The sequence below is a fragment of the Rana temporaria genome, chromosome 9 (assembly GCF_905171775.1).
Source record: "Rana temporaria chromosome 9, aRanTem1.1, whole genome shotgun sequence".
Classification (NCBI taxonomy): domain Eukaryota; kingdom Metazoa; phylum Chordata; class Amphibia; order Anura; family Ranidae; genus Rana; species Rana temporaria.
In genome coordinates, this window is record NC_053497.1 from 128435785 (window position 1) to 128459565 (window position 23781).

Below are 23781 nucleotides of genomic sequence, written 5' to 3' on the forward strand. Positions count from 1 at the left end.
ATATTAAAATATGTATTTATTTAAAAAAGGTAAAAAAATAACACTTACAATATAAAGTGCCTCGATACCGATACTAGTACTGGGACCGATACTGAGCATTGTACTCGCGCAAATGCTCCCGATGCTTTACCGATACTTTTTTTCCCCCTCGAGAGCGGGTGGAGAGGGGGCGGAGAGCGGAGCAGAGCAGTCCTCGAGTATGGAGGAGAGGAGAGCTGCTGCCGCTGCCCCCTAGTCCCCTAAGAGAAAGCCAAGCCCCCCCGCCGCTGCCAACATCTAGTTGATTTGCGCTTGGGGAACATAACAGCTTTCATTTGAATACCTGTGTGTTCCCCGCCGCGCCTCGTCATGTATAGCCCCTCCTTCTTGTCCGGAAACTTTGATAGGCAGATCACCCATCCCAGGATTGGACGGGTGATCTGTCTATCAAAGTGCCCAGGCAAGGGGAAGTGTCTATACATGACGAGGCGCGGCGGGGAACACACAGCAATTCAAATGAAAGCTGTTATGTTCCCCAAGCGCAAATCAACTAGATGTCGGCAGCGGCGGGGGGGGGGGGGCTTGGCTTTCTCTTTGGGGACACAAGGCTGTATTTAGGGACATGGCTGCATTATGGACAAGGCTGAATTTAGGGACATGGCTGAATTTAGGGACATGGCTGAATTTAGGGACATGGCTGAATTTAGGGAAAAAGCTGCATTATGGACATGGCTGCATTTAGGGACAAGGCTGCATTTGGGGACACATGGCTGCATTTTAAAAAAAAGTATCGGTATTGGCGAGTTAATGAAAAAAAGTATCGGTACTTGTTGTCAGGGAAGGTTCCCCCCGCTGGTGTTACTACCTGGTATTTGGCGTGCAGTACTGTGGCCCACCACCAGGTGTCTCCCGGCAGTCTGGACTGCCGGGGGAGCTCTCCCCTGGTGGTATTATGTGATCCTTGGGCTGCAGTACTGGCGTCCACCAGCGGGGGTTTCTTGGCAGTATGGAGCATACAGCCCTTCCTGCGTTCAGGTATGACCTGAATGCAATCAGCACGCCTCTATAAATACCCGGCGTGTGTAATCACTCCTCGCCCTGGTATCGTCCTACCTCCCGGACCTGAGCCTGTTATCTGACCCTGCTATCTGGACTCTGTTTCTGTTCCCCATCCTGAGCCTATCCTGGACCCATCCTGGAACCGTTCTTCCCTTTGCCTGTTTACATTGGTTCCTGTTCCCTCTTGGATTCCTGCCCCGCAGCTTGTCCATCCATCCGCTGTGTTCCCATCCTCACCCATCTGCTGACTTCCCCTGTGTATGACCTCGGCCTGGCTTTGTTTGGTTGTCTTCATTTATTTGTTAATAAACACCTTTTAACTTCACCGCATACATTGTGGGTCTCCTCTGTGCAGTCACACAGTGCTGGTCTACTATACTCTCCTGACACTTGTACTCAGTCCTAAAAAAGTGGTATCGGGACAACCCTAAATAAAACCATTTCTTCTGTGAAATTACTACACTTTGTCTTGTATGGCCTATACATGGAGGAGAGGAGGAGATCCAATACAGCATAGCGGATATTTATCCCTGGGTTTCTGCTATAAGTAGAGGAGAGGAGAATGGAATGTGATTTTGATCCATATATTAAAGCCTTGTCAGACAAGCTGTAGATTTCAATGCAGGAGAACACTTTCAGAACACTTGATCTATTAACTGCTAAAACCAATGGCCACTACTCCATACTCCTATTACTAGACCTTTCTGCGGCCTTTGATACAGTCGAACACCCACTCTCAATAAACTTCAAGACTCTGCTCGCTCCTGGTTTTCCTCCTACCCATCACAGCGCTCCCTCAGTGTTACCTATAACTCTGTCTCCTCCTCTCCACTTCATCTAGGGGTCCCCCAAGGTTCTGCCCTCCAGCCCCTGCTCTTCTCCATCTATAACTCCTTTCTTGGTCACTTAATAAACTTTTATGGCTTCCAATAACATCTCTATGCTAATGACACATAAATCTATCTCTCTACTCTCCTTACCCCTTCAGTATCCTCTCGCATTACTAACTTATTAACCAACATATCTGCATGGATGTCGCACCACTTCCTCAAACTCAATCTTCCTAAAACCCAGCTCATGATATTCCCTTATGCCCATGCCCTCCTCCGCTGACTTCTCCATCAATAATACAACCATCAGTCCCTCCCCTCATACTAGGTGTATTCCTAGACGCTGACCTGTCCTTTCTGCCTCAAATCCAATCATTGCCCAAACCTTGCAGACTTCACCTCCTTAGCATCTCTAAAATACACCCCTTAACTGTTGAAACCACTAAGCAAATTATTCACTCCCTTTTTATCTCTCTTGATTATTGCAACTCCCTTCTCATAGGTAGACAGTGCCGCATTTTGCAGGTCTGTCCTGTGCACCTTTATTCCAGGACAATACAGTGTCCCTGAATGAAACTGACACAGGCACCACCCCCCCCCCCCCCGGGCCAATCTGATGCCCCCAAAATAGGCTGTCACATTACTGCTTTACTCACTGACAGTACTTGTCCTGGCCCAGGAATGCCTGGAGGAGCACAATCCCCACCCCCTGCTTGTAATTGGAGAAATCATAAATCCCGCCTCTTGTGTCCAATCACTGTTCTGTGATTCGTTACAGCACAAGCTGATTTTTGGGAAGGGGGGGCGTCCCTGAATGGTAGTTTAGAAATGTGGTCACCCTACTCATAGGCCTCCCTCTTCAGTCTATCATGAATACTGCTGCCAGACTCATCCACCTTACAAACTGTTCAGTGTCTCCCACCCCTTACTGACAATCCCTCCCCCGGCTTCCCATTGCCCAACAAATACAATTTAAAGTTTTAACATACAAAGCCACCCCCAACTCTGCCCCAAGCTACATCAACAATCTTGGAGGGGAGGGGGAGTTTTCTCAGATAAGCCCACCCTCCTGTCTGCATGCCTAAACTACGGGCAAATGGATCTCAGGAAGTAAATGCTACGGAAATCATCTGCCCTTATGCAAGATGGCCATGGCCAGAAATGCTAGGGGGCCTGATTTTTTAGCAACATAAAACATGAAGACATGGATCGATGGGGGGGGTTGCTTTGAATATTTAAGTTTGTGGTGCTCATATATAGTTCTGCTTTAACCACTTCAGCCCCGGACCATCCTTTTTGCGATTCGGCAATGCATTGCTTTAACTGACAATTGCGTGATCGTGCGACGTGGCTCCCAAACAAAATTGGCGTCCTTTTTTTCCCACAAATAGAGCTTTCTTTTGGTGGTATTTGATCACCTCTGCGGTTTTTAGTTTTTGCGATATAAACAAAAATAGAGCATAAATTTTGAAAAAAAATGAATATTTTGTACTTTTTGCTATAATAAATATCCCCCAAAAATATATAAATAAATATATATTTTTTCCCACAGTATAGGCCGATACGTATTCTTCTACATATTTTTCTTTAAAAAAAATGCAATAAGCTTTTATTGATTTTTAAACGCTATAACTTTTGCGCAAACCAAATAGGGCATAGTTTTATGGCATTTTTATTTAAAAAAATGGCAGTGAAGGGGTTAACACTAGGGGGTGGGGAAAGGGTTAATTATGTTCCCTGGGTGTGTTCTAACTGAAGGGGGGTGGACTGACGTGGGGAAATGACAAATCGCTGTTCATACATTGTAGGAACAGGCTATAGGTCATTCCCCCCCCTGACAGGACCAGGAGCTGTGTGTTTACACACACAGCTCCCGGTTCTCGCTCTGTAACGAGCGATCGCAGGCGCCCGGCGGCGATCGGGCATGCGCTCCGGGATCGGGAACGAGCAGGGAGCGTGCGCGCCCCCTATTGGCTGCTCGGCGAGATGACGTAATATTATGTGATCTCGCCCAGCAGAACCAACCTGCCGCCCAAAGGGAAATAATCTAAAACCTAAAATAAATAGCAGCAGCCACCTAAAAATGTTCGCACATAAATAATAATATTAAAAAGAAGAAGGTAGGGGGCGCTCACTAACTGTATAACTATGTAACTAAATTGGTGAATGGTTCACCCGCTAAGGGCCAGATTCACGTAGATGAGCGGCGGCGTAACGTAGATACGTTACACCGCCGCAATTTTTCATCGCAAGTGCCTGATTCACCAAGCACTTGCGATGAAAACCTACGCCGGTGGCCTCCGGCGCAAGGCGGGCCAATTTAAATGGGCGTGTGCCATTTAAATTAGGCGCGCTCCTGCGCTGGACCTACCGCGCATGCTCCGTTTCTGAACTCGCGCCGTGACGTCATTTTTTCGAACGGCGACGCGCGTAGCGTAATTCAGTATTCCCGGACGGCTTACGCAAACAACGTTATTTTTTACATTTCGACGCGGGAACGATGGTCATACTTTATACAGCAATACGATTGCTGTGTAAAGTTAAGGCACAAAAAAACCGACTAACTTTGCAACGGGAAACTAGACTAGCGGCGACGTAGCGAACGCGAAAAACCGTCGGGAATCGCCGTAACTCCTAATTTGCATACCCGACGCTGGTTTACGACGTGAACTCCCCCCAGCGGCGGCCGCGGTATTGCATCTTAAGATCCGACAGTGTAAAACAATTACACCTGTCGGATCTTATGGCTATCTATGCGTAACTGATTCTATGAATCAGTCGCATAGATAGAAACAGAGATACGACGGCGTATCAGGAGATACGCCGTCGTATCTCATTTGTGAATCTGGCCCCCAGTTACATAAGTTATTTAGTTAGTGAGCGCCCCTACCTTCTTCTTTTTAATATTATTATTTATGTGCGAACATTTTTAGGTGGCTGCTGCTATTTATTTTAGGTTTTAGATTATTTCCCTTTGGTATTCGCATTAGTTCCCCCCTTTTTTAATATATTTAATAAAAAAAACAAAGCTTTACAATGTAACAAAAACATGCCCATACTGTTTTTTGCATAGAGCTCTTCTTCTGGGGTTCCCCACCAATGCTCCAGGCCCCTCCTGTTCATCGCCCTCAGGCTGCTTTCCATGGTGGCACCCGTGAGTGCTCGCTCCCAAGTCCCACTGCTGCGTCCATTGACACAGACAGGGGGACTTGGCCCCGCCCCATCTCCTGTGTCACTGGGTTTAATTGACAACAACAAGAGCCAATGGCTTCTGCTACAATTAATCCATCCAATTAAGAGAGAGGCAGCGGCTGCAGCCGCTGTGCTTGTGCACGTCGCTGGATCAGATTGGGCTCAGGTAAGAAAAAGGGGGGACTTTAAGTCAACCAGTTGCTTTGCAGCACCAGTGCAAATAGTCCAAGAACCTCAACACAATCTGAAGGGAAATAATGAAAATATGACACAGCAAGAGTGGAAACTGTGCAAATGTCAATATATTTCTTTGCAGTAGCCATGAATACAGAGGTTACATTTAAATAAGGCAGACCGTGTTTCGTGTGCCTGTAGACAGGTGGAATAATGTGTGTATCTTGTAAAATCCCCACCCAGCTCTCTTGTAATGTATTTAGTCTTTTTTGTCCTTTGTGTACTTTGATCCGGTCCTTTCAAGGTGCGGATTATACAGGTTTACCTATAAATGCTACTGAAAATTATGGGTTTGTAGCTACTCTCCTTTTATTAATAAGCACAGAACTTCCATGTTACTCTAGTTTGCTTCAGAGATGGCAACACTACCTAATTAGACAGTTATGTTCCGTACAAAGAATTGCTCTGTAAATGTACAAAATACATCTACTTCTTCTTCAGAGCCTGAACACACATTTTGACACCATGCTTGCAGACAGAAGCAGGAGAGGTGTTGTGTAGACATCTCCAGTGATGACTCATGAAGGACAATAAAAAGTAAAGTCAAATAAAAAAATAAATTTAAAAAAAACATATTAACCAGGGGAAGACAGGATAGAAAGGAAACGGAAGAGAGACCAATAAAAGAGAAAGTACAAAAAGGTAAAAACAAATAAAAGGAGATGAACAGAAAGGAAAGGAAAGGGGAGGGCAAAGGAAAATAAAAGGTTATGAAACACAGAAGAGACAAGAAAAGAAAAAAGGGGAATAGAGGGGAAAAAAAGGAAAAGTGAATAAGCAATAGGGGTGAAAAACTGAAGGGAAAGGAAAAATTAGAAAGAAGAAGAAAGTACATGTACAATAAAACCTTGGTTTGAGAGTAACTTGGTTTGAGAGCGTTTTACAAGATGAGCAAAATGTTTTAATAAATTTTTCTTTGATATACAAGCGATGTCTTGATATACAAAGTAGCGTCATGTCACAACTGAGTATAAAAGAGAAGAGAGTAGCCTAGGGCCTCGTACACACGACCGGACATGTCCGCTGAAACTGGTCCACCGACCAGTGTCAGCGGACAGATCCGATCGTGTGTACAGGCTAGCGGACAGATTTCCAGTGGACAAATGTTTCTTGGCATGCTAAGAAACATGTCCGCTGGGAAGCTGTCCGGCGTACATGTCCGCTGGTTAGTACGTCTAACCAGCGGACAGAAATCTTGCGCATGCGTCAAATTTATTCGACGCATGCGTGGAAGCATTGAACTCGCGCGATAGAGAACGTCGGTGTCGTCTATGTCACCGCGTTCTCTGTCCACGCGGATTTCGGTTTGATGGTGTGTACAGCCATCAGACCGAAATCTCCCAGCGGACATGTCCGATGATGAAAACGGTCCGGCGGACCGTTTTCATCGGACTGTCCGCTCGTCTGTACGGGGCCTAAGTGTAGCAATATGGTTAGAATTAATGAAGGTACAACATTTAGCAACTTATTGCTACACTTAGAGGTGCGCCTCTCTTCTCTTTTATGCCCTGTAAAAAAATGCTTTGATAGAGAAGTGCTTTAGATTACAAGCATGTTTCTGGAACAAATTATTCTAGCAAACCAAGGTTTTACTGTATGACAAAATTAGAAAAGGGAAAAGGAAATAGGAAATATGAAGAAAAAATAATTAGGAACTAAAAAAGGAAAAAGGGAAAAATAAAAGGGGAAAGGGAAAGGAAGGAGAAGGAGAAGGAGAAGGAAAAAAAATAGGCAAAATAAGAGGAAAGGTAAACAAACATAAAAGGCAAAAGACAAAGGAAGGGTGAAGGAACATACAAGGAAAACAAGAGGGGGTAAAGGATTGTAAAAGGGAAAAGAATATAAAAGAAAGGAAACAAATGAATTTAGGAGGGGAAAAAAAGGAAAGGGTAAGAAAATATAAAAGGTAAAAGAAAAAAAAAAAAAAAGTTAAGGTAAAGGAATGTAGAGGGAAAAAGGAGAAAGATAGGAAAAAGGGGGGGGATGTAGAGCAAAAAAGAAAAAAAAAAGAAGAGAAGGAGGAGTAGGATTGGAAGAAGATAATAAGGTAAAAGAGTGGTTTATTCAAAGACAAGGAGCAACAATAAATAAGGGGAAAACAGAGGTATAGCTAGGTCCTCTTCAGAGTCAGTTTTACTTTCACTTTTTACTATTATACTGGATGTTATATTGCACTATCCCCCCCAGTCAGCAGGGGGAGAGCTATAGCCAGGACAGCCTATGGACTTCTATGCAGAACGCTGAGGATCATGGGAATTGAAGTCTGGGCTGCAACCATAAAATGGGACTCATGAACCCTTTACCAGAGGACACTGAGGAAGATGGAGAGTGGTGGAATAACTTTTTACCAGACAGAACTGGAAACTTCTTTCTCTTGGCAGTGGGGAAGGCCATGTGAGCACATCAGCCTGTGTACCCACATCCCTGTAGGAGACCAGACTGGAGGGGACTAAAGCTTGAGGAGTGAGACTGTGGCATTGCATGGAATGAATCCCATTCATCTCGCCCTTGCTGCAGGGAAACTGGAGGGTCTTTTTACTCGCAGCTCCTTCACTTCTGATCACCAGAGCAATCAGTGCAGAGGCAAGTCACCCCTTTCCTACAGCGGTAGTCTACAGCCGCACCACAGGGACTGGTACGAGGGCATAGCCGATAGGTGCACCAACGTTGCTTATGGGCCCCAGTTATAGCCGGTAGAACACAGTAAATGACTGCCCCCTAGAAAGCTATTCTAGTAGCCTATATCTATTATTCATTTAAAGGGTTCATCTGTCCAGTTAGCCTAGTCTTAGCATAGTCACCATTAATGCACTTTGGCAGTATAGTCTCCTGCACACAATTATTTAACCATATTACTATCCATTGCTGCACTCACACTGGTCTTGCTACTGTTTATGCTGATTATGCGCCCAGAAGCGATTCAGTTCGCATGCGCCGCGCTTTATAAGTTTTTCATTCATTCATTCATTCATGGTGCATAGTGTTCTCCTAGTCGTATTGCTGACTATTGATCATACTCTATGTTGAGTTGCACTAATACTATTGCCAATTATCTTTCATGCCTTTATCATTACCAATCATATTTGGTGATAATATATTGAAACTTGCCTTTACTCATTTATTTGGTGTCTGTTTTGTAACACAACATCATTATTGTGTATCTGGTATTGCCTTCAGTGTTTTCTATGATATTGCTGCTGTGTTTACTTAACCTAGTGTGTCAGAGGGGCTGGAGTCATTCATGAGGTAGAGGCAAAGAATAGAGAGCCCATACTATCCAGGCTGATAAAAGAGAAGACAGCAGATAAACAGGTACAACTTACGTAGAAGGTTTTGTTTAATCTTTGTTTATCACCTAAGGCCAGTCTTATCACTGGGTATATGCAAGAGTTTACAACCACTGTAATCAATTTCTGCTGATCTTTATGGCTTTGTGCCTCTTTTGCAGAAGAGAAAGTTCTATATTTCAGGTCATGTTAATGTTTTACTACATGTACAGTATTTTTAGAAGAAAATAAATACTGGCGTGCTTTCAGCTGGGGTGGGGGCTTTAGAAAAGTGAACACAGTGCTTTAACGCTCACTGACCTTGAGAAAACAGCAGGCAAAAATTAGATATACTGCAAGAGAAAAAAGAATAGAATAGACAAAAAGAACACCCAAAAATAGATGTTATAATTGGGGCCGGTTCTGCTGAAAACAAATATAAAAGGTGTGTGTGTGTGGTTGCTGACTCAGTGACCGACATGTTTGCCCAGATTCCTAAATCCTGTGATACTCCTCGGGTCTGACTTAGTAAATCAATAATTAGCCAACCTTCTGATTGACAGTCACCAAGTACAGAGCCCCTTCTGTGTACAGAAACATATTACTTAGAGTAACTGCCAGGGAAAGGGTTAGGTAGCGGGGAAGGGTTAGAATCTCTGTATTTTTTTTAAAAGCCGTCTTTGTCCCAGATACTCGGTCATGCTACATTCTACCCAAATTTAAGATGTTTGACAAAGCTTTCTTTTGGTGTCAAACCAATTCAGTTGTTTTGTTACTATAGAAAGAAAAAAAAAAAAAGAGACCAATATTTTTAAAAACAAATCTGAATTTATGTAATTTCTTGAGGCTCTAACATGCCCCCCAAATTGTGTAGTTTAGGGCATAACATATACAGTGCAGCAGTCCAAGTGCAGGGGTCAGGGCTATGTATTGCACACAACAGCTCGAAGATTTCAGTGGCCAGGAGTCAGTGCCCCCTAATGGTGGTGGTCAGTGGTAGTATATTCCTCCTTTAATGTTGGTGGTCAGTGGTGGTGTATTTCCTTTACTGTTGGTGATAAGTGGTAAGGACCCCAAAACATTGATGGCCAGTTGTGCTTTGCCCCATAACATTGGTGGTCAGTGTGCCCCTTTAAGGTCCACGAGCCCCTGTGCTCATTGATGATCATCATGCCTCCCTTGCTGATCAGTGTGCCCGCTTTTTTTGGTGGTTTGTGGGAGCAGCTTTATTTACATGTAGCACCCTGATGTTTGGACAGGGTTTCTCCTATATTTACCTGCCAGGTATAGTTCCTTTGGCCAATTGTTAGGAATCAATTGATTCACCCTAAGTCTGGAATTGCTGCACTTGTCTCTTCTGTCGTTAGATGGCCGGGTACCTAGTGACATTAGATAAGATAAGAGCAATGCATGGACAGATTAGGAGTTTATGGGGTGTCTCAGCCAATGGGCAGGGGTTTTCTTGGACCCCTTAGCCTGCTAGGAGAACCTATATATTTGGGTGAAGTCAGGTGATCAGTGTTCTGTGCCACCTAGACAGCGGTCTGGGTGGACGTGTGTTAAGCTGCTCGGGCTGCTAGGCCAGAGTTTTGGCCTATCCGGGGCACATCTGGCTGCTAGGCTGTTCAAGGGCCTATCCAGAAGCAAGAGAGTAAGGTTGGGACTGCGACTTGCAGTCCAACCAAAAGTAGAGGCGATTCAGTTTGCATGTGTAGCGCTATACAAGTCATTCATTCATTCAAAACGGAGAACCTGTCGTGGTCGGAGGTAGATGGGAAGCTGTTGCCACTAAGGGACCAACCACCTTGTTAACAGGAACCACAGTGAGTAGCTGAAGCAAGTACCGGAGCAGTGTTCTCACCAACTGGGGATGGTGAAGAATCAGGAAACTTCAGAAGGTGCTAAGCCAGGGACCCAGCCAGTGGGGTGATGCTTGAGGAGTATCTGGAGTGCCAAGCCAGGGACTGAGCAGGGAAGTGGGGGTGACGCTTGAGGAAGATGCTAAGGTAAGAAGATTAGAAGAGCTCACGGAATTCAGTGTCAGTGAACCAGCAAGTCTAGTGAGAGAGACTGGGAGCTCAGTGGGCTGAGAGTCTACAAGGAGCGATTGTAGAGGAAGTAAAGGAATTTGTTACAACTTGTGTTAGGAACTGTTCCAAGACTGTTGCCATAGGAGACAGTTTCCCTTTACAAGCAGATGTGGTGTCTTTCTGGATGCTTTTCCCTGCATGGCTGTCTACCTGTAGAAGTCTCTGAGTCTGCTAATTGACCACCACAGTAAATCACAAGGCACAGAGTCAGTCGGATCAGCTCTGTACCTCTTGTTCCTACCAGACCACAGTAAGCAATAAAAACCCGACACAGGCTCTAACCCTTTCTTCTGCAAACCAACCATTTTTGCTGGAATTCTACTTTTCGGCAACTATCCAATGCCTTTGTGGATTTAGTCAGGTTTATTGTTGATCACCTGGGTGGATCAGAATTTATGTACAGGTAGTGTAGTATTATGTATATGATCTGTCTGATAGGAATGAGAAGCATCCAATTTGTAGCAGGAATGTCACCTAGGGTGACCAGTATTTGGGTGGTCAGGGGAAGCTGTGGGTGGATTAAACAGAGCAGTCTGTACTGAACATGGAGTGTCAGCAGCATCTTTGCCTGACGTGCAGTATGGAGGAATGTGGTTTGTGCAGGTTTTGATGAAAAAGGGAGTGTCAGCCTCTAAAACTAGCAGGGAGAAGCAGAGACAGTGTTCACACCTGCTGTTCAGCAAACCAGATCAGACCTTGACAGAAATACAGCCAGGAATAATTTCAGAGAGGAAAAAGTTGCACGCCACAATGTCCATAGCAAGCGGCACCACGGAGGAGAAACGAAAAATCCAGCTCTTCATCAAGGTAAAGAAGAATATGCTTGGTATATTTTTTTTTATTGTGGCAGATTATTGCTCCTATAGGATTCATCATTATCATTAGCAGGCATTTCTAAAAAAAAAAAAAAATGGGGTCCAGAATTTAAGGTGTAAATGGGGTGCTCATTACACGATTGCTGCCCTTTTATATTGGTCAGTATATAATGCTAGTCTTTGATGGATGCCAACCACCAGTGCTGCACCAGATTCTTTGGAAAAGATACAAGCCTTTTGGGTTTTAAAGAAAACCTCTAATGAGGGAACATGGAGGCTGACGTCTTCTGGTGGACAAACTAGTAGCCCGATTGTTATGTTGATCCTTTGACTTCAGTACTTTCCGAGTCACTGACCCAGAAAAGGTATGTAGATCAGGACTTTACTGCGTTTTTGCTTGTTCCTGGTCAGTGACTCGCAGTATTGAAGCCAGAGAAGACCAGGCATTTAGCATTTTCAGAAGGATGTCATAAGTGACAGGGCCTGGATTTACCTTTATTATGTATTCTGTACCTGTCATCGTACAAATTTAGATTGTACTGACATTATATAGACTGTAATGTGTGTGTGTGAGCAGCCTGACAGCGCGCTTTCCAAAAGAGTTTTCTAGATTACGTGCAGAGACAGGCTGACTCAGTACAAGGTCTTCTCCATACATGACAGCTGAAGCCCACACCAGGTGGTGACTGATCCAAGACTCTTAGCGATATGCCAATTTCTGATTCTATTATTTGCACACAGATCTGTAATCTATGAATCCAAAAATTATTTTTGATAGAACTGGATTTTCTGATGTAGACAATTTTGCAGAGATACACTATATAGCCAAAGGTGTGTAGACTCTAAATGACCAGAACACATAGATGAGCCTTATACATAGAAAGGTTGAGTGGGATTTTTAAAGGTGCATAAATTACACAAAATATTTTTATATCAACAATATATTTTATTATACAAAAAATAAATATATAGAATATAAAAAAAATCCATCATCTAGAGAAGACAGTTTCAAGTATGCATACAGACAAATCTCTCTACATGTTTCGCCATTCGATGTTATCCCAAACGTTTTCAGTAGGGTTGAGGGTGGTGGGGGGGGGGGGCTCTATCCAGGACACTCACATTGCTCCATACCAATGGTCTCCAAACTGTGTAATGGGGGCCAGATGCAGCCCTTTGCTTGCTTTTATCCGACTCTTAGGGCATCATTTCATCCACTGATGCCAACAATGAGGCATAATTCCCCCCACTGAAAAGAACGATGGGCACAGTTCCTACCAATGACACCAACAATGGCGCTCACTGTTGCCAATGATGGGGCACCATTCCAACCACTGACACCAACGATGGGGTACAATTCCTCCCACTGACACCAACGATGGGGTACAATTCCTCCCACTGACACCAACGATGGGGTACAATTCCTCCCACTGACACCAACAATGGGGTACAATTCCTCCCACTGACACCAACAATGGGGTACAATTCCTCCCACTGACACCAACAATGGGGCACAATTCCTCCCACTGACACCAACAATGGGGTACAATTCCTCCCACTGACACCAACAATGAGGTACAATTTCTCCCACTGACACCAACAATGGGGTTCAATTTATCCCACTGACACCAACAATGGGGCACAATTCCTCCCACTGACACCAACAATGGGGCACAATTCCCCTCACTGACACCAACAATGGGGCACAATTCCTCCCACGGACACCAACATCCCCATTGAAGTCAGCATCTTTTCTACTCCCAGTGGCCACAGTCTGGCCCCCCTAAAGTCTGAAGGACGGTACACTGGTCCTGTGTTTAGAAAGTTTGGAGAGCCCCTGCTTTACACCAAAGTAGATAAAACATGCCTTTATGGAGTTGGTGGTTTTGTGTACGGGTGCACGGTCATGCTGAAACAGAAAAGGGCCTTCACCAAACTGTCGCCAAAAGTTTGAAAGCGCACAGTTGTCTAAAATGCCTTTGTACTGTATGCTGTAGCAATTAATTATTACAATTATTATTACCATTATACTGGATTTATATAGTGCCAACAGTTTTCACAGCACTTTACAATATAAATGGGGAACAGTACAATTACAAAACTGTTCAAAACAGAAGGAATAGGAGGGCCCTGCTCATGGAGCTTACAATCTAAAGGGAGGGGGAGATGGTACAAAAGGTAATAGCTGCGGGGGGGGGGGGGGGGGTCTGATGGAGGTGACCCAAGTACAGTTTTTAGGTGAGTTTTCAAGGATCGCCTAAAGTCAGATGGGGTTGGAGCTAACCAGACATACTGGGGTGAGGAGTCCTAGGGGATGAGAGAGGTTCGGCAGAAGTCCTGAAGGCAAGTATTGGAGGAGGTAACAAGGAAGCTAGAGAACAAAATGGCTTGAAATGAGCTCAGAGGACAATTTGGGCAATAGTAATAGAATTAATAGTACCTTTCACTGGAAAAACCTGAACTCAACCATTTGGCATTTAAATTGGATGTCCAACAAGCTCATAATGGTGTAATTAACAGGCGTTTGCAAGCTTTTGGCCATATACTGTATATTCAGGATGATCCATCCTGTCATTTGCAATCAAATTTACATCCAGTGACCTTTTTTTTGCAGACAGTCCCAGAATACATGTATCCCTTTTTTTTACATGGACCAGACACAGACACAATCCTGCTGTTACCCTTCTAAAAAAATAAGCCCATAAGTGCCGGTTCACACAGGGGCAACCCGACTTACAGCGCGACTTTGCAAGGTGACTTGGAGCAACTTACAACGCGACTTGAAGTTGCCTCCAGGACAGGCGACTTTGGCTGTGGCCAATCACAGAATAATCAGCTCCGTGGGAGGGGGGGTTTGCCTGAGTAAAATATTTCCTTTTCCTGTAAAGTTGCTTCAGTTAAGATGGAGATCAGACTTTGGAGGCAACTTCTATTGAATTATATGGGTACAAGTTGCCTAGAAGTAGTACAGGAACCTTTTCTGAAGTTGAAGCGACTTCAGTACGGCTCTCATTCACTTCAATTTAATTTCTCATGTCAGGCGACTTGGGGGTGACCAGTGACGGGTGGTGCTCAAAACGTAAAAAAGAAAAAAAATTGCAGCCTCACTGTGGCATCAATTGTCACCACTGTGCCATGCCATCAAACGCAGCCACTGTGCCATGCCATCAAACGCAGCCACTGTGCCATCAATTATCACCACTGTGCCATGCCATCAAATACAGTCACTATGCCATCAATTCGCACCACTGTGCCATGCCATCAAACGCAGTCACTGTGCCATGCCATCAAACGCAGCCGCTGTGCCATGCCATCAAACGCAGCCGCTGTGCCATGCCATCAAACGCAGCCGCTGTGCCATGCCATCAAACGCAGTCACTGTGCCATGCTGTGTGGAGTTACAGACAGAAGAACAGGAAGTGAGGATTTCTCAGAAGAAATAAAAACATTTAAAAGTAAAATGGAAGGATGAGGTAAGTGAAGGAGGAATGCACTAAGGTAAAGGAAGCTATTTAGGGAAAAAAAAAATTGGTGAACAAAAGATGCTTTGTCGCCCAAAAAAAGTGAAGAATTGCCCCCCTTGCAGTCTCCACCACCAGCTTTCTAAGCCCCCTATGAAGCAGAAAACACATATGTAACCACTTTTTTAAATATATATCTAGACATAAATGTTTTGTCTTGCATTTCTATTTTAAACTGAAAGCGGATGTAAACCCAAAAATAGATAAAAAAAAAACAAAAAAAACCTGCAAGACAAAGCCATAATAAGATAGTATGACTAGCATACTAGCTCATTATGCATTACTTACCTTAGATCGAAGCCCCCGTAGCCGTCCTTTTCTCCCCCTCCGGCCGCAGACATCTCTCCAGACGGTTACTTCCGGGTATCGACACTCCGGCGCTCATTATTGGCCGGGCCGGTGCGGCGATGACGTCACTCCGCGCATGCACACGGGAGTTGTCAAAGCCAGCATTATCTATTGATAAAACCGGCATTCTCAGTGCGCCTGCGCCGTTGTCAATGGCGTGCATGTGCCGTAGACAACGGTGCATTCTTTGTGGCAAATATCTGCTAAACCGTGTAGGTTTAGGAGATATTGCAAACACCTACAGGTAAGCCTTAATTTAGGTTTACCTGTAGATAAAACGTGTCAAGAGTGGGTTTACAACCACTTAAATGGGTTCACATAAACTTTAAAGGGGTTGTAAAAGGTTTGCATTTTTTTAAATAAAAATAACAAATATGTTATACTTACCTCCTCTATGCAAGGGTTTTGCACAGAGCAGCTTTGATCCTCTTCTTCTGGGGGGCTCCCCCGGAGCTCCTGGCTCCTCCCCTTCATCGTGTGCCTCCACGGATAGCAGCTTTCCATGGGGTGCCCATGCGGACACACTCCCGAGTCCCGCTGCTGTGTCCATTGACACAGACAGCAGGACTTAGATCCCGCTCTTTTGTGTCTGGAATTGAATGACAGCAGCGGGAGCCAACGGCTCCCACTGCTATCAATCTAACCAATGAGGACAAAGACAGCGGCTGGAGCCGCTGGGCTTGTCGCTGGAACCAACAGGTTCAGGCAAGTAAAAGAGGGGGCTCTGGGGGCAGCTGCAACAAAAAAAGTTTTATTTGCATTCCATGCATTATGGCCAACCTTTTGAAGAGCAAGGGCCACTTAACCACTTAAGCCCCGGGCCTGTTTTTCAGATTCAGATTCAGATTCAGAAACATTTTTTTTTGCTAGAAAATTACTTAAAACCCCCAAACATTATATATATTTTTTTCTAACACCCTAGAGAATAAAATGGCAGTCATTGCAATACTTTTTGTCACACCGTATTTGCGCAGCGGTCTTACAAGCGCACTTTTTTGGAAAAAATTCACTTTTAAATTAAAAAATAAGACAACAATAAATTTGGCCCAACTTTTTTATATATTGTGAAAGATAATGTAACGCCAAGTAAAATGATACCCAACATGTCACGCTTAAAAATTGCGCCCGCTCGTGGCATGGCGTCAAACTTTTACCCTTAAAAATCTCGATAGGCGACGTTTAAAAAATTCTACAGGTTGCATTTTTTGAGTTACAGGAGTAGGCCTAAGGCTAAAATTATTGCTCTCGCTCTAACGATCGCCGCGATACCTCACTTGTGTGGTTTGAACACCGTTTTCATATGCGGGCGCTACTCGCGTATACGTTCGCTTCTACGCGCGAGCTCGACGGGGCGCATTAAAAAATTTTTTTGGGGGTTTTCGGATTTATTTTTATTTATTTTACAATTTTTAACACTGAAATAAAAAAAAAATTATCACTTTTATTCCTATTACAAGGAATGTAAACATCCCTTGTAATAGAAAAAAGCATGACAGGTCCTCTTAAATATGAGATCTGGGGTCAAAAAGACCTCAGATCTCATATTTAGGCTTAAATGCAAAAAAAAAGAAAAAAATTTGAAAATGTAATTTTTTCAAATGACAAAAAAAAAAATGTTGCTTTAAGACGCTGGGCGGGACTGACGTTTTGACGTCACTTCCGCCCAGCAGAGCTATGGGGACGGGTGAAGGAGATTTTTCCTTCACTCGCAACCCCACACAGCTGCCGAACGGTCCCAATCTCCTCCGCCGCTACCGACAGCTACGGTAAGCGGCGGAGGGCGCGGGAGAGCGGCGGGAGGGGGGCGGAGACCGCCGACCGAAGAGATGAATATCTCGGTTGTGGCAGCAGCTGCTGCCGTTACCGAGATATCCATCTTCAAAGTGATGACGTATAACGACGGTGGGCGGTCGGTAACTAGTTAAGCAACTTGGTAACTGGTCTCGGGCCACAATGAGCAGAGCGGGTGGATGGCAGCCCACCCGGCTTTATAGAGCCCACTCTACTCTCAGCACACCAAACTCACAGGTAATAACAGTCCATGGCTTAGTGCAGGTAACCCACAGGTGCACTTCTTTGCACCTGTGGGTTAGTTTGAAAGCAGCCCAGTAACCACTGAAGAACAGATATGCCCATATACACTGTGGGCCAGATTCAGGTACTTGCGCTGCGGCGTAACGTATCTCATTTACGTTACACCGCCGCAAGTTTTAAGCGCAAGTGCTTGATTCACAAAGCACTTGCCTGTAAACTTGCGGCAGTGTAGCGTAAATCCGTCCGGCGCAAGCCCGCCTAATTCAAATGGGGCGTGTATCATTTAAATCAGGCGCGTTCCCGCGCCGAACGTTCTGCGCATGCTCCGTTTGGAAATTTCGCTGTGCTTTGCGCGAAATTACGGCACCCCAACGTGTTTTTTGAACGGCGACGTGCGTTACGTCCTTTCGTATTCCCGGAAGTCTTACACAAAAAAAAAAAATAATTAAAATTCAACGCGGGAACGATTAAGTGGTTAACACTTAAGCCCCGGACCAATATGCTGGCTAAAGACCCAAGGTGTTTTTACAGTTCGGGACTTCGTCACTTTAACAGACAATTGCGCGGTCGTGCGACGTGGCTCCCAAACAAAATTGGCGTCCTTTTTTCCCCACAAATAGAGCTTTCTTTTGGTGATATTTGATCACATCTGCGGTTTTTAGTTTTTGCGCTATAAACAAAAATAGAGCGACAATTTTGAAAAAAATGCAATATTTTTTACTTTTTGCTATAATAAATATCCCCCAAAAACATATATCATTTTTATTTTTTTCCTCAGTTTAGGCCGATACGTATTCTTCTATCCATTTTTGGTAAAAAAAAAAAAAATCACAATAATCGTTTATCGGTTGGTTTGCGCAAAATTTATAGCGTTTACAAAATATGGGATAGTTTTATTGCATTTTTATTTTTTTTATTTTTTTTACTACTAATGGCGGCGATCAGCGATTTTTTTTTCGTGACTGCGACATTATGGCGGACACTTCGGACAATTTTGACACATTTTTGGGACCATTGTCATTTTCACAGCAAAAAATGCATTTAAATTGCATTCTTTATTGTGAAAATGACAGTTGCAGTTTGGGAGTTAACCACAGGGGGCGCTGTAGGAGTTAGGGTTCACTGTGTGAGTGTTTACAACTGTAGGGGGGTGTGGCTGTAGGTGTGACGTCATCGATCGTGTCTCCCCTATAAAGGGGATGACGCGATCGATACGCCGCCACAGTGAAGCACGGGGAAGCCGTGTTTACACACGGCTCTCCCCGTTCTTCAGCTCCGGGGACCGATCGCCGCACTCGAGCGGACCGGGTCCTGTACTTGTACCCACGGCTGGGTACAAGTACAGGACGTATATATACGTGCTTGTGCCCAGCCGTGCCATTCTGCCAACGTATATGTGCAGGAGGCGGTCCTTAAGTGGTTAACATGGCTGGTCTAATTTTACACCACCTAAATAGCAGCCTTAACTTTGCGACAGGAAAAGCCGACTAGCGACGACGTACGAGAATGCGACGAACGCGCGTACCTTCGTGGATCGCCGTAAACAGCTAATTTGCATACCCGACGCGGAAAACGATGAGAACTCCACCCAGCGGGCGCCGAAGAATTACACCTACGATCCGAAGGCGTACGAAGCCGTACGCCTGTCAGATCGATGCCAAAAGCCGTTGTATCTTGGTTTGAGAATTCCAAATCAAGATACGACGCGGCAAATTTGAAAGTACGCCGGAGTATCAGCAGATACTCCAGTGTACTTTTTCTGTGAATCTGGCCCTGTGATTTTAGTAATAAACTTACCTTTAATAACAGTAGGCTATTCTGTTTTATTCCATCCCAGAGCAGGAGGTCGCGGGCCACATCAGAGGGCTCCACGGGCCACTGGTTGGGCACCCCTGCATTACGGTGAAAAACCATGAGACTTTAAAACCCCTTTACTCGCTTTCCGCCTGCCCACTGTCAAATGACGGCGCCCCAGGATGGCTGCTATCGCACGGCTGCAGGGGCCCGCAGCGTGGCGATCGTGGCCGCACTGTGTTGCTAGGATGCGGCGCAACCCCGATATCTGTAAAGAGCCACGGCTCTTTAATCATGTGATCAGGTTTGTCCAATCACAGCCAGTCGCATGTAAATATGTGAGGTGAGGAGTGCCAATCAGCAGCATCTACTCACAGAGAAGACCTGGGCAGGTAATCAGGGCACTGATCATCAGTGCCCCGAATACAAGAAAGCCCCAGCAGCGACACCAATCAGTGCTGATCAGTGCCACCAATCATTGCCCATAAATGCAACCAGTCAGTGCTCCTCATAAGTGATGCCAGTCAGTGTCTGCACATCAGTGCTGCCCATCGATGCCCATCAGTGCCGCCCATCAGTTACCACCAGTGCGGCATATCAGTACCTCCTCATCAGTGCCTATCAGTGCAGCCTCATCAGTGAAGGATACAAATGACTTATTTACAAAATGTACTGACAGAAAATATTATTATTATTTATTTTTTTTAAGTAAAGTGACCGCACAATTGTCATTCAAAGTGCGACAGCGCTGAAAGCTAAAAAATGGCCTGGGCAGGAAGGGGGTTAAAGTGCCTGGTATTGAGGTGGATAATGGATAAGAACCAGCCACCATTGCCAATAACGCTCTGCATTTTCAATCATGAATTGTTAGGCCTAGTACACACGAGAGGATTTATCCGCGGATACGGTCCACGGATTTGGATCCGATGGAGTGCACTCACCATCGGATCGAAATCCGCTCCCGAAATCCCCTCGCGATGACGTGTCGCGCCGTCGCCGCGATGATGACGCGGCGACGTGCGCGACGCTGTCATAAAAGGAATTCCACGCATGCGTCGAATCATTACGACGCATGCGGGGGATCCCTTCGGACGGATCGATCCGGTGAGTCTGTACAGACCACCGGATCGATCCGCTGGTTCCGATTCCAGCGGATAGATTTGTAGACATGTCTACAAATTTTTATCTGCTGGAATTCGGAAATATCCGCGGATAAATATCCGCTGGAATGTACACACCATAGAATCTATCCGCTGAAACCGATCCGCTGAGATTTTTCAGCGGATGGATTCTATCGTGTGTACGGGGCCTTAGAGTATTTCAATTTTAACTTTTTTCCTTGTATTAATTTCCTGTTGTAGTGAATGTTTTAGGCTGTAAGGCCATTCTTTCAGATGCCTGAGCTCAGTGCTGACAGCAAACACTCAGCAATAAAGGCAGAAATGTTGTTAATTGACAGATTTACCCTGCGCCAGCAGTGTGTCATCAGCACTGAGATCAGACAGTAGGCTGCACTGCATTTCTGCTGGGAACAAAAGGCTGCACTATTACAATTATTATAAAAATGTAAGAGATTCAAATTCATAGAATAGCTCATACCTGACTGGTTTTCTTAAAAAGCCTTTAGAGGCAAAACAGAAAAGATGGGCTACAAACCTAATTATTTCACTTTTTTGTCTTCAGCCTACCGTGCGTGGATTACAATTCATACGGTTCAGCAGGTACCAGCCAAATTTTAATCCATGCATGGGCACCCTGGTTGTACAGAAGTCAGATGTATGAATCGCAATTGCTGGTGCAAACAAACATACTCTGGTTGCAACCAGCATTTGGGGTATCGTTAGCATTGCATTGACACGCGCTGCAGATCGCAAGTGCAGCTTGCTTTGACTGCGGTGCGGCAAATGTGCACAAAACACATTTTTTTTGCAGCGTGTTCTGGTGTGAATGGACAGAAGGATGGAAACAAGGTCGCTGACCACAAAACGTTACCTGCCAACAATTTTTATTTTTTAAATATATGGGGGTTATTTACTAAAGGCAAATCCACTTTGCACTACAAGTACAAAGCAGTGGCGGCTGGTGCTAGAAATTTTTTGGGGGGGCGCAAACAAACGAAAAAAAAAACATCAATTGCAGCCTCACTGTGCCCATCAATTGCGCCACTGTGCCCATCAAAACACAGCCACTGTGCCATAAAAGTGTCGCCACTGTGCCATGCCAAACGCAGGCACTGTGCCCATCAATTGTCGCCACTGTGCCATGCCATCAAACGCAGCCACTGTGCCCATCAATTGTCGCCACTGTGCCCATCAATTGTCGCCACTGTGCCATGCCAAATGCAGCCACTGTGCCATCAATTGTGGCCACTGTGCCATGCCAAATGCAGCCACTGTGCTATGCCATTGTCGCCACTGTGCCCATCAATTGTTGCCACTGTGCCATGCCAAATGCAGTCACTGTGCCATGCCAAATGCAGCCACTGTGCCCATCAATTGTCGCCACTGTGCCATGCCAAACGCAACCACTGTGCCCATCAATTGCCGCCAGTTTGACCCTAAAATGCCGCCAGATTATCCCCCCCCCCCCCATCCTCGGATCCTCCGCCACGATCCCTCGATGTAGTCCCACCATCAATGTCGCTTCAACCAGTAACCAGATACGGTGAACCTGATTGTCTGAGATGCGTGACATGCGTGCAATGCGTGACATGCGTGCAATGCATGAATCTATGTATTGTTTTCAGTGGCGGTGCAGGAGCAAGAGGGGGTGGCACTCCTGCGCCCTCTATGGACGCACCGCCACTGGTGCAAAGTGCACTTGAATTTGAACTGAAAATGCACTTGGAAGTGCAGTCACTGTAGATCTGAGGGGTACATGCAAGGAAAATATAAAACAGCATATTAGCTTGCACATGATTGGATAATAAAATCAGCAGAGCTTCCCCTCATTTCAGATCTTCCCCTCAGATTTACAGTGACTGCACTTCCAACTGCACTTTCAGTGCAATTTCAAGTGCACTTTGCACTTGTAGTGCAAAGTGGATTTGCCTTTCGTAAATAACCCCCTAGATGTTTTTAACGTTAGGCTTCTGACACTGCGGCAACACAATAGGCAATGTAAAATTATGGTTTTGGGGGGGGCCCTCATCGTGTTTAGGCAGGTAGGATGCTTTAACCACTTCAGCCCACTTCCTAACCAGGCCATTTTTTGCGATACGGCACTGTGTCGCTTTAACTGACAATTGCGCAGTCGTGTGATGCTGTACCCAAACAAAATTGATGTCCCTTTTCTCCCATAGAGATTTATTTTGGTGGTATTTGATCACCTCAGCATTTTTTTGGGGGGGGCTATAAACAACAACAAAAAAAAGTGACAATTTTGAAAGAAAAAAACGAAATTGTTTACTTTCTGCTATAAAACATTTGCAAAAAAAAAAAAAAATGTAAAAAAAAAAAATTCATTAGTTTAGGTCGATATATATTCTGCTACATATTTTTGGTAAAAAATCCCAATAAACGTATATTGATTGCTCTGCGCAAAAGTTATTGAGTCTACAAAAAAGGGATAGATTTATGGCATTTTTTTTTTTAGTAGTAATGGAGGTGATCAGTGATTTTTAGCGGGACTGCAACATTACGACAGACAGGTCGGACACCTGAAATGTTTGTTTTTTTTGGGGGAATCAGTGACATTATTACAGTAATCAGTGCTAAAAATATGCACTGTTATTGTACTAATGACATTGGTAGGGAAGAGGTTAACATCAGGGACAATCAAGGGGTTAAATGTGTTCCCTGCAGGTGTTTTCTAACTGTATGGGGGACTGTGTGACTGGGGGAAATACACAGATCCATCTTCCTGCTTAGCAGAAAGACAGGATTTGTGTGATCTCCCCTGTCAGAACGGATATCTGCCTTGTTTACACAGGCAGATCCCCGTTCTATCACTGCAGGGAACAATCGGTGGTGGTAGGCGGACATGGAGTCAGCCGGACCCGCTGATTGGCTCCCGCGCTGGCCAATGGGAGTGCACGCCCACAAACGCGAGTTCCTGGACCGGCGTACAGGCGATTTGCAGGATCGTCCCACCTTGCCGCTGTATAATGAGCAAAGAGAAGAGGGAGAAAAGTAGGATTTCTAATCACTGGACCGCTACACAGGCTGTGTGGGCACTGACAGCTCGTCACCCACAGAGGTAAGTACAATGGGGCCCGGGGGGCAGTTGGGGAGGGTGTACAGTGTGTGTGTTCACTTTTTCTGAAAAGGTGAACTTATACTTTAAAGAGGAACTTCATCTGTATCATAAAAAAAAAAAAAAAAAACGCACCTTTAGAATTGTTTAGTAATGGTAATCTACAATGAGATACTTCTAGATGATTGCAGTTTTTTTTCCTTTTCCTCCTCATTCTTCTCATGGGGGCCATTTTTACTAAGGGCAGATGACCACATCTCCCTTTACTTCCTGGAACTCTGGGTTTGCCTCCTGGAACATGTGACAGGAAGTTTCCAAGATGCAGCTGTGAGGCCAGGGTTACATCACCAGTTCCTCATTCAATCACAAAGTGGGAAACTGTAAATAAAAGCCAAAATTTTTTGTTTAACTAACGAATGTAAAAT

At 44.8% G+C, this 23781-nt stretch overlaps 1 protein-coding gene across 1 annotated transcript in view; it reads left to right on the forward strand.

The window, feature by feature from the left end:
- The first annotated feature begins 11223 nt into the window (after positions 1-11223).
- Positions 11224-23781, forward strand: part of CLIC3 (chloride intracellular channel 3) — a 60961-nt gene continuing 48403 nt past the window's right edge. Inside the window, exon 1 of the mRNA XM_040324472.1 lies at positions 11224-11457. Within this exon, the coding sequence (XP_040180406.1) occupies positions 11239-11457 (219 nt within the window). The 5' untranslated portion in view covers positions 11224-11238. The remainder of the gene's footprint in view (positions 11458-23781) is intronic.